Source organism: Drosophila mojavensis, unplaced genomic scaffold (assembly GCF_018153725.1).
Source record: "Drosophila mojavensis isolate 15081-1352.22 unplaced genomic scaffold, ASM1815372v1 contig_136, whole genome shotgun sequence".
Classification (NCBI taxonomy): domain Eukaryota; kingdom Metazoa; phylum Arthropoda; class Insecta; order Diptera; family Drosophilidae; genus Drosophila; species Drosophila mojavensis.
In genome coordinates, this window is record NW_025318667.1 from 26,497,501 (window position 1) to 26,513,115 (window position 15,615).

At 43.9% G+C, this 15,615-nt stretch overlaps 1 protein-coding gene across 4 annotated transcripts in view; it reads left to right on the forward strand.

Annotated features, from left to right (window-relative positions):
- The window catches only part of LOC6584782 (mucin-5AC), a 35,998-nt gene extending 20,755 nt beyond the window's left edge, over positions 1 to 15,243 (forward strand). The window contains exons 1-4 of one of the 4 annotated variants that reach the window (XM_032732493.2): positions 700 to 763; positions 9,431 to 9,840; positions 9,951 to 10,256; positions 11,003 to 15,243. In XM_032732493.2, the coding sequence (XP_032588384.1) occupies positions 9,783 to 9,840; positions 9,951 to 10,256; positions 11,003 to 14,649 (4,011 nt within the window). In that variant the 5' untranslated portion in view covers positions 700 to 763; positions 9,431 to 9,782 and the 3' untranslated portion in view covers positions 14,650 to 15,243. Of the gene's footprint in view, positions 1 to 699; positions 764 to 1,269; positions 1,392 to 8,218; positions 8,382 to 9,430; positions 9,841 to 9,950; positions 10,257 to 11,002 lie in introns of those variants that run through there. The other 3 variants (XM_032732491.2, XM_032732492.2, XM_032732490.2) reach the window with 3 other exon arrangements.
- Positions 15,244 to 15,615: the final 372 nt, after the last annotated feature.

Consider the following 15,615-nt stretch of genomic DNA (forward strand, 5'->3'; position numbering starts at 1 on the left):
ACATCCCAGCCCATTAACACTCGATAGATATATCAGATTTCATTTTAGGCTCTTTAAGTAATTTGCCCACCCACACTTTGCTGTCAGAGCTATTAGACTTTGAATTAAAATGTAGGCAACGCCGTAATTAAATAATCGGAAATCCAAGCCCATTTAGCTGTTAACTTGACTGACAGTCAAACATCGAGCATAACATACATAGAACATCGAACATCCAACATCTATTGTCTTTAGGCGCGCCCCTTTTGCCAATGCCCATCTTTGGGGCAGCAACTCGAAAATTGGTGCGTGGCGGCAATTAATGAAGACGGCTGAAACAAAAGATGATGTCATGTATACATGTACGAATATGTGTGCGTGTGTGTGTGATGGGAAAGGCGAGGCAAAAGGCGGCCTCCTTAGCCAATGCCAATCAATAGATGTCGCGATAAAAATGGTCACGCATGTGCCAAGACACTCCTGAGGCTTTCAACCCCCATGCATGAGATTTCTGCACGGGCAGCAAGAGCAGCAGCAGCAGCAGCAGCTAGAGGGAGCGCACCTAGAGCGTAACCCACGCTGACTGCAACGCTGAAGGTCGTCAGCGTCGCAGTCAGAAAGAGAAGCTTGCGCAAGCATCATCATTGGCCGCAGCGCCAGCAGTAGCAGCGGCAGCGCCGCCGTCACCTGTATTCTTATGCAACGCACACGGCTTTAACGCTCAGCTACTCGATTCAGTTTGCTCAGCTAGCGCGACAAGTGAAGATAGCACACGGAATAAACGGTAAACAATACAAAGCTACATCTTCGGCGGCAACAGCGACTGCGACAACAACAAACTGTCACTTGTGAGCTGCAGCTCTTCCTTCTAGCGCGCCGGCGCCAATTGCTCTTATTGCTGATAAGATAAAACAGCAGCAGCAGCAGCAGCACAAAGAGCAACAGCACCACCAACAACAATAACAATAACAATAGCCATAGCAATAATAAGTGCAGAGCGCAAGTGCGAGAGCTTTAAAGAGCGAAGAGTAAAAGAGAGGAGAGCGCGCAATTTGCCTGGATTGTTGCGTGCCTAGTTGTTGTTGCCGTTGTGGAGTGCGGCCGTCTGGCGCTATTATTAGAGAGTTACCGTTGCTTTATTATTGCCTGCCTGCCTGCTACTATTATTGCCTGCCTGTATGTGTGTATGCCTGCGTATGCATGTGTGTATGCTCTGGTATTGTATTGGTGTTGTATTCGTGTTCTGTGCATATTTTGCGCGTTTTTTGTTTTCAGTTTTGTTAACGTCGTCGTCGTCGCCGCCTCGCAACGCTGCTGCCAAAGCAGAGAGTCCGCAGCAGAAAACAAAGCAAAGGCAAGAGCGCAAAAAGAAGAGTAAAGAAAAGACCAAAGCAAATACGCCGCTAGCCGCAGTTAGTACGCAGTTCTAAGCACTTTTTTTTTGGTTTTTTGTTTAAAATTTACTTTAATGCGGGCTCTATTTGTTTGTGTGTGTGCGTTGTGTGATATCTGTGGGTGCCTATATTTGTTTTTACGGCAACGTGCAAATTGTTCAACGATAACGGCACATGAAAATAAAATAAAATAAAAAACTGCAGTGCACAACAATGCCGAAAAAAAAAACATTCATTATAACACAACAAAAAGAAAAGCAACAGAAAACAGAAGTGGCACGTGAAGTTCTAGCAACACAAAAACAACAACAAAATGCCAATAAGTAAACTGACCCTCAAGAGGGCCGCCACATAGAGACTGCCGCGTGTGAGTGAGAGAGTGAGCGAACTATTGTTGTTGCTGTTGTTAACACTGCGGCAGGCAATTGTCATTCTGACAGCTTCCACAATTCCAATCGGCAAATGATGAATGACTCTAATAAGAATTAAGTGGAACAAATTTGCTGCCAATCAGTGAGAGTTTTAAAGTTTTTTTTTATGAGAACTTCGCACTAGATGCGACACTATTACACATTTTATAATTCTTTGTGCTCTTTTGTTAACTTGCAAACAATTTGAGTGTTTTGTTTTTGTTTGTTATTAGCTGAAAAGTGCACAAGTGGAATTTAAGGCTTAGAAACTTATCAGGCACAGTGATCGCTCACTAATTGAATCGTTTTGGCATTGTGTACGAATGATCGTTAAATGTGACACACAGCTCTCAATAGACTGAACAACAGAATTGCTCGAAATGTGAGGAGGGCAATTTAGTTAATTAATTAAACCCCTTTTCTTATGTAGAATATATAATTAAAGAAGAGAATTAAGCCAAACCCTTCCCTGAATCGATTGCGCTATATTTAATGGAAATCAAATGGTATTTAATGAGCTTTCTACTAGTCCCGTACTCTGATCTACTTAATATAGTCTGGTCTCAAACAATCGCCCTTAAAGGGCTAACAATGTTTGTCCACGCCAAATACTATTAACAATTCTTCCATATTTACTCATCCAATTTTCTAGACCAGCCATGAGCTAGAAGCTCTGCTTATGTAACTTGATTATCTATTCAATATTTACCTAGCCACATATACCTGCCTACGTATGGAATACGATAACTGAAGTGGCGGATCCAAACAATTAACTGCAGCCGAATACCCAGCCTCGAACACCTCTCATGACCCACTCCGTAGCTCTCTTGGCGGCTGGCCAATTCGTATTCAAGTGCCTCGAATAGCAAATACGGCGATAAAGACACCCGCCGTACGTTATTTAGCATAAGTTCTTCTATTAGTCACACGAACCGCCTGATAACTCGCCCCGAGTTTCTATTTCTTGTTCAATTTGTATCTGTTGCTGTCTGTTTCGAGTCTCTGTTTAGATAAAGGCGCTGTGCTCACTTTTCTACAGGTGACTTTATCATGCATACATATAGTATATATGGGCACAATTTGCATAGTTGTTGTGGCTTTACTGACTAGTTTGCCTCTGAGACGGGACTGAACAATAATAGTAATAAAACATCGAAACAATAAGAAAAATAAGCTTAGAAAACAACGAATATATAATACTCTAATACATAAGGCTAACTTATGATTATATGTGTATGAATCTTTAAAGTTACCTTCAGATGGAATTTACATGCAGCTAGAAATATTTACACCAAATTAGTCTAGTAGCTAAATAGTTATGTAAGGAGTGACTAGGATTTATCTATGAGCCTATGCTGCCTAACCAGCTACTTTTATACTAATATTTCTGGATATAATATTATCTTTAGGCCTTGCAGCGCATCTACAATCTTAGATAGCTGGTAATACAGAGCTGAAGATCTGAGCTTTATATTTATAAATAAATATGCATATGAAGATCGTCACATAACCCCTATATATGTATGTACATACATATAAATTCAAACATACGTATGTCTCAGATCGATGACATCTTCGATCATAATCACAAAAAGTCAACCTTGAATCGGGTTAACATATGAATATACAATATGTATATGCTATTGTTATCAATTATCGATATATATATATCGCTATATGCATATATACCATATACTATATTTTGCATGCAGTAAGAGTTGTTGACTTCGTGTTAAAATGCGAATACTCTCGGCTAGGGTAATACACAATGATGAGCATCCAATAAAAATTGCCGCACGTCGCCGCATGTGATATCATCGCCTAACTTTGGATCAGTCTCAGCTCTATCTACAGCACCTTCTGCACCCCTCTTCACTCCAACTCCCTGTTCCCGTCCCCTCCTCAGTTGCAATGCCAATGCCAATGTCGCATGCATTGCACAATGTATCTGAAAACAATAAAAACACAAAAAACAGAAACTCACATGAAATTCCCAATATCCATAAATGATATAATACACAATACATACATACATATATTTGTGCGAGTTATACAGGTGTATGCAGATGCAATCAGTTATTCCTAAGCCCCGATTAATCATCAATCACATACCCGTTATTGTTGTTATTGTTGTTGTTTCTTGGGATATTTCATTGTGGTTTACCTTGTTTTTTATTATTTTTATTTATTTTTTTTTCTATGTTTGTACTTCTGATTCGGCTTATTAGCGGTTGGGGAAATGGAACGTCGCTTACTATATATACATATATGCTATAATTTTTAAGGCACACAATTATAATGGGCAATGCATAACGGTAGAAAGTTGCCAATTTGATTGCCAGCTATAACGGTAATTCATGGCAATCCCTATAAATATTCATAATCTAAACAGATATACATTTATCCATATATATATATATATATATTTATTTACAAAAAGTGCCAACAACTGTATTTGTATGTATGAAGGGAACAACCCTAACGTCGTTAGTATCATTAATCGATTGAAAGGTCATCCTCATTATATAGTTAGAAACGGCCATATTACGCAAATTCCAATCGCTCCTATATTATATATTCTATATATTATAGAAATGGCTGTGCGCTTATAAATAGAAATAGAATTTTTAATAGTCTACGTGACTTGGCTTTTAACTTGGCGCTTCGCCACTCACAGCTGGCAATGGCTTGGCTTTGATTTGATAATTATGTGACATCAGAGCTCCATCAGGCAGTCAGTATCTATAGATATTCTGAGAGCATACGATCAGGAAAATAGAAGATGATGTGAACTAAGTTCACAAGTAGTATGTTAAGTCTACGAAATTCCATACAACTTCTGTAATTCAAAGTCTCCCTCTCTGAGAAACATTAACGAATTACATGAGACTTCCATTACTTTATTCTATCTCTGCCTCTCTAAAGAGCCTAAATTTGCTTATAATATCTCTTTATAGAGATATCCCGCAGTAATTTCTCTCATTGATTTAGTTCCATTACAACTGCCCTTAGGTCAGATGTCAAATCTAGCGAATTGCATATATCTTCAATAGCTCTACACTCTTTCCCTCTCTGAGGATTCATTGGCAATTTCTCTTTTCGCGTTATCCTTAAATGTTTGCTCTCTTTTACTTTTTAAGCTGTCAATTTCTTTAATAAATTTAACGAGCACTCTATATTTTCTGCAGATCAGTAATTCGTTTCCAACTTCTATTTGTGACGATATCCTTGAATGCTTCCCTTCCATTCTTTGCATTACTTTAGAATATAGACCGTCCGCCCTTCTACTTCTCTCTTCTTTTTGCGTCATTCGCAAACGTTTCTCGAGCAACATTACTCGACTCTTTTCTTAGTTTATCAACTATTGAGATAAGCTGCATTGCACATTGCCTTATAGTCGTTTCAATAAAGATAAACACATACCAATATAGGTATATATAGACGAGTAAACATCTGAATTAGCATACGAAGCTGAAGTTTCACTTAATGATGGGATAACATTCAAATTGCGTTTACTCTGTCAATATCTAATTGCAAACTGAATACTGCTATATCAACTGATGTCTGTATGCAATATATAAACATATAGACACCTATATATTGTAGTATATGATTGTGTTGTTTATGAATGAGCGACTTTCGACTGCTGATAATTGCGGCTCGAATCCGGCACTATAAAGGTATAGCAGACGTGTGACAGTATATGTCGGTGTATATGATACGGTAAGTAGATATCGATAGTTAGCAAATCAACTGGTTGAATAGAGCGTAAATATTATAATATCCGGTTTCCTCTTAACCAAATTCTATGAGTTGACTAATTGAAGAGCGTTCAGTTTGAAATATACTTACATATGTATATATTTTGCGGGTATGTATACTATATGTATTTATATTTTTTTCATGTATATGGAACGTGATGATTTTAAAGAAACAATTTTAAACGTCGTCGTTGTCGCCTTTAGCCGCTTTGATAGCCGAGGAATTTTTTCTTACTCATATTTATTTCAAGTTTAACCAACTGACTATAAACTGATTCTCTCTCCCCCTCTCTGTCTCTTTCTCTCACACACACGAACACTTGTGTTGCTTTAATAGCCAAAAGAGCTAAAAAAAAAAATAAAAAAAAATTGATAAAGCAGAAATAATGTTCTAGGCGATATTTGTTTGGAAAAGGTTTTGCTCGGTTCCATTTCTCAAAGCATTGAAAACAACAAAAACTCGAGCGAATAGCTAAACAGTGAGTAAAGCTTAATTAGCCTGGCTAATAGGGGGGCTAATTAGTGGTTCAACTCGTCGCAGTCAAATCGATTTACAGATGCCTCAAGGTGCTCAACCCAAGCGAGGGGGGCTGTGTATGTGTGTGTATGTGTGTGTGAGTGGCATTGTGTGTGCATGACAGATTTCAGTTGCAAGCCGGGCACGTGTCTCAATTACACATACATACACATATGCATGTACAACTATGCGGTTAGTAAAACTACCCCACAACAATTGCATATATGTATATGTAGATCTACACAGAGAGAGAGAGAGAGAGGGTATGTCACATTTGACGGTCAGTATGTGACAGCGGACTCTATTGCTCTATCTATTACTGCATAGTTGTAGTTACATATATAGATAGATATAGTCCGAGTTTTGACTGTCTCTTAATGTTGCCCATATACAAATGCATTCATCTCTTTCTCTCTTTCTTATATAGGTTATATAGGTTATAATATATTATGTCTATTTATTTTTCCCCCTCTATCTTCATTTTCCTTTTCTGTTCTTCTTTTCTCTCTCTCTCTCTCTCTCTCTCTCTCTCTCTCTCTCTCTCTCTCTCTCTCTCTCTCTCTCTCTCTCTCTCTCTCTCTCTGTCTCTGTCTTATATACTCTTATAAACTTTCTTCTCTCTCTCTCCTTCTTTTCTTTTCTTTAGTTTCTCTTAGTCAGCATTTCTCTCTCATTTCAATTCACACCTTCTTCCCCCTCTATCTATTCCTTTTTAGATTTAATTTTCGCGTACCCCTACCCCTACCTCTCTTCTCTCTCTTGCTCTGTTTCCTCTTTCCCTCCTGTTTATCGCGCACTCTATCTTTTTCACACTCCATCTTTTTCTCTTTTTACGCCTCTATAGTATAGAGTGTCATCAAGTCGATCATTGCTATTGCTGCTACCTTTGTAGCTGCAATTGCAAGTAATTTGCATGGCCAATGAGTAGACAACAACAACAACAACATTACGGCAATAATATCGCATGAACATTGTCATTATTCAATCAAACGAGCTCCCATCTGCAGCCCCTTCTCTATCACCCTATCATGCTACACCTAAACACCCCCCCGCCCACACTTCTGCCTAAGTTCGCGACAAGAAACGTGTGCGAATCGCGCGCGTCTTTTGCCGCCTGCTGCTGGGCAGAGTTTTGCCGTGTGTATGTGCGGGTGCGGGTGCGGGTATGGGCGTGAGCGTGGGCGGGGGCGGGGGCGCGGGCGTGCTATTCATTATTTTAGAGGACAATTGGCGCTAAGCTTAACGCAAATAGCAACTAATTTCGCAGGTTAATTAATAATAGAGATAGCTGCGTGTGTGCTCGTGACACGATCAATACAAGCCGATACTTAGTGAGTCACCACGGTAAATACCTGGAAGCCCAATGAAATATACATATATTATCTAATCTATACTACGTACCATGTACGTACTATCCAAAAGAACTAAAATCAAACAAATGAATATATATATATATATATATATATATATATATATATATATATATATATAACTATAGAATGAGTAAGCAGATGAATAAGTTTTCCAGTTAGATCAGTTTAAAGCAAACTCACTATTACAACAATAATAATTAATATGATAATAATACATTCTAAAAGTTTCAACAGTTTCTTAACTGATTTTGATTCGTTATCGATAGTCACGCGCCCATCGCTGATTGGCTATCGACGCTTATCGTTTACCAAGCACAAACACTCTTGCACACTTGCGACTTTAAGCACACACACACACACACGAGCATATTTATTTATATACCCACACACACACACACACACACACACACACACACACACGCACACACATACAAATCTTCTTTTGAGAACTTTATGATTATAATAAATTGATTTGTTTATGAATGCATGCAAATTTCTGGGAGGCAGTAAATACTTTAACTCGATTGCGCCCGTTCTCTAGAAGCAATCATTTTTTACGACTTCGGCAATACGAAACGGTCCATAAATTGGCCAATTCGTCGAGGTTTATCTGGACATTATTGTATTTACCGCAATTAAAGCTGTCAAACAGAAACTAATTTTGCCTCAGCTAAGCATATTGATATATTTGTATATTTTTTATATATCTACCCACATGTGGGTGTATAGGCAGACAAATTTGTATCTTAAGTATACAAATTTATTTCGAATCTGAGCAGCTGACAACGGATGGATGTGCTTATATCGTTTACACTCAATTAGCTGATCATCGATTGAGAACAGATATTTTAGTTTTATGGCAATCAAAATAATTATGCATAGTTATACTCGGTATGGAAGTCTAGAGGAGGTGTATTAGGTTTGTGTGATGCTTGAAATTGGAAATGGTAAGTACACTTCTACTTCTTCTTCTTCTTCCTCCTAGTCCCCAGATCTCCACTATCTATGTATATATATGAAGTACCTATCCAGTTAAGCATTCCAAAATGAACATTCGTTCGAGTCAATCCAATAAAAATCATGGGAGCTTTGCTCTCTTCAAAGATTTGTGTTATTCTTCACTTGATTATAATATTTTAATTTTATGTTGACATTAACTTTGACTTTAGCTTTGCATTTTAAATGAACTTTGACTCTGATCTTAACATCTGAATAGTGACAGCTGTAGCCCTAGCACTAATAGTGCGAATGTTACATTTGACTTTAACTTCAGCATATAACTACGCACTTGACCTTACCATTCAGTCGAAGTTTTAGTTGTTACCTTTAATGCTGACTTGGACGTTGAGCTTCATTACATTTCAGTTACGTTATTCAACCTAACTCTACCTCTAATAAATAAAATTACATGTTAAATTACAATCTCACTTTTAACATGAGCATTTATATGAATAACTATTGTGATTGAGATTGAGGCTAAATGCTGTTAATTTCTTTAATCTATTGCTATTGAGATAAACATCTGACTATCTGCAAATGAGACGATCATAGCGCTCACAGCGTTTTAGCATTGACGCAAACATTTGAGGTTAGTTTTACGCATTCCAGCTGATATGCGTCTTTCGTTGCTTATCTAGCAGACATAAGCACATCCAAAGGCTATCAGAACTTACCTAGTGTGCGTGAGTGTGTGTGCGTGTGTGGGTGCATGTGTGTGTGTGTGCGTGGGACGATAAGAAAGCCATTCATTACACAAGGAATGCGCGTATGGCGGCTCATGCTCTCTATGGAAACTGGAAGGGGCAGAATGGAGGGGAGGACAGAAGAGATACCTGTTATCAAGCCATTGGTGTTCGCTCTTTCTCTCTCTCTCTCTTTCTCTCTTGCCTCCCTCTGATAAGAGCGCTGGCGTCTTGGCATATTTCTTTTCAAACTTTTGTATTCGTTTTCTTTGAACGTAATCGTAATCAGGCATTCGAATGATTTTTATTTGCAGATTTCGCAGCGCACAAATCGCACGCCATTTTGTATTATGCTTCAGAAATATTACGAAACATTCTAGAGAGGGGCGTATTGGAGCAGCAAAAGCAGCGATCATAGCAATAATCGATTAATCGATCGATCAATCAATTATCAGCACCAACAACAAGAAGAAGAAGAGGAAAACAACAAACAGTTGTAACATAAACGGAAACGGAAACGGAAACGGAAACGGAAACGAAAGACAAGTTTAATTCACTGCACAGCCTGAACGAGACGGAAACTGAAATATATATATAGATATATAGGGAGAGAGGGAGTCAGAGAGTGTGACAGCAAGTGAGCGAGCGAGCGAGCCACGCCCCAACATGAGCAGCATGAAGGGCGGCTTCACAACACTCAATCGCTGGTTTGGCCGCAAAAAGGGTAAGTCTCTTTGGCTAGCTAATATCCCAGTAGAACTGCTCATAACTTTCTCTCTCTCTCTCTCTCTCTCTTCGCTCTTCTCTCTCTCTCCTCTCCTTCTTCATTTGCAGACAAATCTAGCGTGGGCAGCGCCAACGGCAAGCTGTCAAAGTCAACCACACAGCTGCACCACATGTCCACAGACCAGGGCATTCACATCAACGAGGCTAGTCAGCTGGATTACAATCGCATCACCCCTCTGCCCGCAGCCACCAGCAATGCACCGTTCGAGCAGACCTTCCGCATCACCGTGCTCCTGCCCAAAGATCAGCTCTATGTGACCCGACTGGGCGCCCGTGTGCCACTCAGCAAGCTGCTCTCCCTGGTCTGCGACAACAAACAGCTGGATCCCGATAAATATGAGTTTCGCAATCCAGGTAAGCCTCACATCAAAGCGATATATCGATCACATCCAGTAGCTTTGCTGCAACTTGTCTTTGGATAAGTAATTTGTGGAATATGGGACAGGCATAAAGGACTGAGGAAATGAGCAAAATCCAACTAGGCTTTGCTTGTGCTTGTCGGAATATCGATTTATTACTGGCATTCTAGAAGTTTTAATTGAATTAACAAAACAAATGTAGAAAAGTGAACTGTAAATGCCATAGCTGGATCTCAAATCATGTTAGCTATGAATCGTCCAACGCCGAGCAATCGATAAATGATGACAATTTCAATAGTCCGATAGACTAAGAAAGTAACGGTGCACGAAGCTGAGCTCAATAAGCGTAAGGAACGCCGTTTTAAGCAAATCCTTGCTTTTCATATTAATGCTGTTGTACGGTATTTCATTAAGTCAGTATCTATAGTGACTCTAATGGATCAAAACTGTTGTTTGTCTCTCTTGAAATCGTCTTTAAGCAAGAATCTGCTTTAAAGAATTTAAAATCGGGCTTAGGCCTCTGATAGTGATTTATATATAGTCTGTATCTGTATAGTATCATAAATAATTTCTGTCAAACCTTTTAAAATCATATTTCAAGCGGTGCACTACCAGCACTACCTCGAGTGTATATTATGAAAATCTCGATTAGTTGAATAGAATAAGTTTGATAAACAACCGGGCTTCAACTAATGAATCTCTTTCTTTCTCCCTCTCTCTATGTCTCTCTCTCTTCCATAGTGGATGCTAGTCAGGTGTACAGCTGCGAGTCAAGCATCGGCGCAGTGGGTCTGTCGGAGATACGTTTGTGCCACAAGTCGGAGTCCTACGACAGCTTCAATGCGGACTCCATGCTCAAGTTTCAGCGGACGGGCGGCACTCGCGATTCGCTGAGCAGCAGCTCCGAGTTCAGCAGCAGCCGGCACTCGCACTCCAAGCTGACGGCCAAGACGCCCAGTCCGTACAGCTCGAGCAACTCGCTCAACTCTATGGACTCCACGGGCATGAACTATACGCGCACACCCGTGGTGCCGCCCAAGGCGTTATCGGTAGCTCCGCCGCCGCGCAAGAAGCGCGTAGCGCCACGCCCACCCAGCCAGGTGCCCATCCCGGAGCAGTCCGTAGCGCAGTTCAACGAGACGCCGACGCCGACGCCGGCGCCAACTCCAACGGAGCCCGCTTATGCGGTCATTGTGAAGCGTCCACAGCTGTGCATGTCCACGCCCAACTTGGCCAGCACGCCGGAACATGTAACGGAAGCGGAGACGCAGCCGTCGTTTGAGGTGGACTGCAATGGCAACAGCGCCAAGACCTTGGATGGCGGACTCTATGCCACGCTAGAGCGCAGGCCCTACTCGCAGGCCTTGCCGGAGCCGACGCCGCGCAAACGTCTGCTGCAGCTAAAGAAGAAGACGGCGCCAGCACCGCCTCCAGAATCGCCTGGACCGGCAGCTGAGGCAGCGACCGCGGCTGCAGACACCATATCACTGGCCTCCTCCACGACGGTGTCCATGACGGAAGTGCTGCCGGCAATACCACAGCCAGCGCCCAGGATTACCACGCCCGTTCCCATGGCCACGTCGACAGCACCAAGAGTGCAGCAGCAGCAGGAGTCGGGGGCAGTGCCTCCTGCACTGCCCACTACAGCAGCGCCCCAGATGCTGAGCAATGGCAACCAGAACGTGTCCAAGGTGCTGTTGAACCGCACGCCCACGCCGGAGCCCCGCTCGCTGGGCAGCGCCACAGAGGAGGAGGAGGACAACAACGATACAGCCTCCAAGCAGGCGGACTCCGGCATTGGCGAGCCTGTGCCTTCGCCGCTGCCCTCCAGCTCGCCCTCGCCCGAGCCGGAGGTGCAGCCCTTGGCAGATCACAAAGCGCAGCTCGAGTCCAGCTCGGAGGAGGACGACGAGGCCATCAAGGTGTATAACTTCAAGACGTCCTGCAAGAGCTCCGTCAAGGTCAAGGAGCTGGTGCTGAGCGCCCAGCAGCTGGAGACGGCAGCTGATGAGCAGCCCTCGCCCCTCTCCGACACGCCCCTGGCCCAGACGCCCAGCAGCCCGAACAGCGAGCTGACTTCGCTCTCCTCCTGGAACTATGCGGGTCCCATATCGCCGCCCCCGGACTTCTCGGACAGCGCGCAGTTCGCGGACCGACAGCGGCCCAAGAGCAGCGAAGTGGTCAACGAGCTGTCCTCCATCATACAGCAGCAGCGGCTGGACACGCTCATCCGGCAGGCGCCCGAGCAGCCGCAGCAGATCGAAGCGGCCAAGCCCAATCGGCTGGCCAACTTTAGCATCGCATCAATTAGCAACGGCTCGAGCAACAAGCGCAACAGCAGCAACAACAACAACAACAACAGCAACAACAACAGCAGCAACAGCAGCAGCAGCAGCAGCTCTCCAACTATCACACGCACCGACTCCTTTCAGTCGCCCAGGCACAGCCACAACGGCTCCTCCCTGAGCATGCGCCTGCGCAGCTCCTCGCAGCTGTCGCTGAATCGGCTAGAGCTGAACGGCCTGAATGGCGGCCTGCAGCAGCGGCGCTCGTCCAGCGAGCTGAGCATTGGCGAGTCGCCTTCGCTCCAGAGCCTCGAGCTCATCAAGACCATATTGAGCAACTCGCGCAAGAACAGCCTGACCACAGATGCCACCGACTCCACAGAGGCGCCACAATCCCAACTGGCCGAGTCTGAGAAACCAAAGAGCAGATCGTCTGCGTCGCCCACAGCCAAGCCGGTGTCGATGGACGTGACCACGCCTATAAGCCCACTTGAGTCCACATTGGCGTCCACAACAATAGTAGCGCCTAAGCCCATGCCTGTCAGCACAGTCGTGTCCCACACAAATGAACACGCATCCGCAGCTAAAGAGCCTGTGCCTGTGCCGGTGCCTGTGCCGGTGCCGGTGCCTGTTCAGACAGTCGAGCCCGCAGCTGACTCTACATGCGGATCGTTAGGGTTGGCCACTGCTGTGCCTGCACAGAAATCAACGCCTGCAGCTGCAAAGGTGGCGCTGGCTCAGCCTGTGGCTGCGCCCACATCTGTTAGCAAAGTGGAGTCACCTGTGCCCACATCTCTGGCCACAGCTGCAGCTCCAGCGGCGCCCATTGCAACTGTCCGCAAGGCCTCCCTGCCGGAGGCTCCAACGGCAGAGCCCGAGCCTGAGCCAGAGCCGGAGCCAGAGCCGGAGCCAGAGCCGGAGCCAGAGCCAGAACGTGAGCCCGTGCCTGAGGCGGCGCCAGAGCCAGCGCCCAAGCCGCTGCCACAGACGTATCGCTACTCCGGCCCGCCCAGCATCAACTTTGCCACGTGGAGCGAGCGTCCCAAGTCGCAGGTGGCTATCAAAAACGAGGGCGACTACATCTATGGCGGCGCCAAGACGGACACAGCACCAAAGCCCGCCACGGCACCCGTCAAGCTGACCATTGAGGTGGCCTCGCCGATCCTGCGCATGGGCATTCCGCGCAAGGAATACCACGTGCCCATCACGGTCAAGCCGCTGCGCGATGACAGCCAGGAGCGAGAGCGCGCGTCACCCGAGCCGGAGCAGGAGAAGCCGCCCCTGCAGCAGGAGGTCATAGTCAAACCCTCCACGCTGCCACGTCCGGCGAAGAGCAATCGCTTCACGCTGCCCGCCAGCATCCAGAGCAGCATCAACAACAACAACAACAACAGCAGCAACTACAGCAACAATTACAGCAACTACAACAACAACAATAACATCAGCAGCAACTTCAACAACCACAGCAGCGGGACAACCAATTCATTGCCACGGCCCATTTCGACGCTGGAGAAGGCAGGGACGCCAGCAGCGCCCGTGGAGCCAGTGGCAGCGCCCTTTGGCCAGAATACGCTGAGGCGCACGGGCTTCAAGGAGCGCATGCTGGCCAAGGAGCAGCAGGAGCATGAGCAGGCGCTGAGCGTGCGCGTCTCTGTGAACGGAACAACAAACGCAGCGCCAGTGCCAGCAGCAACGACAGCGACAGCAGTGAAGCCAGCGACGCCGACGGCGACGGCGACGCCAACGCCAACGCCAACGTCGCCATCGATGCCAAAGCTGAGGAGCACCAAAGTAGAGCTGAAATTGGAAACAGTTGAGCCAAAGCCAGCGCCAAATGCGCTGCAAGTGAAGCTGCGCCCCATTAGTTTCATGGCCAATAAATCGGCAGCCACGCCCACAAGCGCGCCTACACCCACTGCTGCTGCTGCTGCTGCCGCTGCTGCCGCTGGCACGCCCTCGCCGCCGCCACCGCCGCCAATGCTGAGCAAGGCAAAAGCGATGCCCAAACTGAAGCCAACGTCGGCGTCGCCGTCGGCTGATCCGCGGGATCAGCTGCTCGAGGCGATACGAAACTTCAAGCGCGAGGAGCTGAATCGTGCCTGAGCGAAGAAGAGGAAGCATAGAGAATACACACATAGAGAATACCGAAACGAAATGCACAAAGCGAATGGCGCAAAATATTATCAATTTCATTTTTTCCTTTTTTTTTTCTGTTTTCGATTTTGATTTGCGACTTTTAATTTGTTTGCTTTTATTTTAATTTATGCATTTTATGATTTTTGTGTAAATGTAAATAATTAACAAGATCCTGCCGATCTTGTACATTGAAGTCAAAACAATATGCACTTTTTTTTCTAATGTTAGTAACAATATTTGTTGTTTGGCGCGCTTTTGAATACCAACACAAAAGTATATATATACATATATATGAATATATAACTATGTATTTACATATATCAATTTTTTTAAACTATTCTTAATATTTGTTATCAACTATGTAATTGTATGGCTCTACTTTTTTTTTTGTAACAAAAATACTTTGTTTTAGCTTTAAGCACAAAAACCCAAAAACAAAATGAAAGAAAAGAAAAGAAAAGCGAGAAATGCGAGAGGAAAAGGCAAGTGAATGTAAACGATATTTGTCTATATCATATTCTGTATATCATAGTGAATTATAGTAACCAATTTTCTAACCAATGGGACTGGTCTACTTAGTCGTGTCAAAAAACAAAAGCAACTATAACAAAAGTTAATCATAAAATTTAAGCAAAAACTAATAGCACAAATAGCAAGGCGCGCGCTTGAATTGAAGCGCTAATTATGCTTATAAATTATTATTAATACATATTTACACACACCCACATATACATAAACACACGAACACAGATACATATATGTACTGTGCACTTAAAGTGCATATTTTATTGATACATTAATAAATAAAACGCATAAAATGACAAAAAAAAACGAGTTTTTAAAATTTCAATTTGAATTAACAGTAGTATGGGCAGCACCGCACGCAACTTGGCAGCACTGCCGGCAGTAAGCATCGATACTTATGTATGTGCG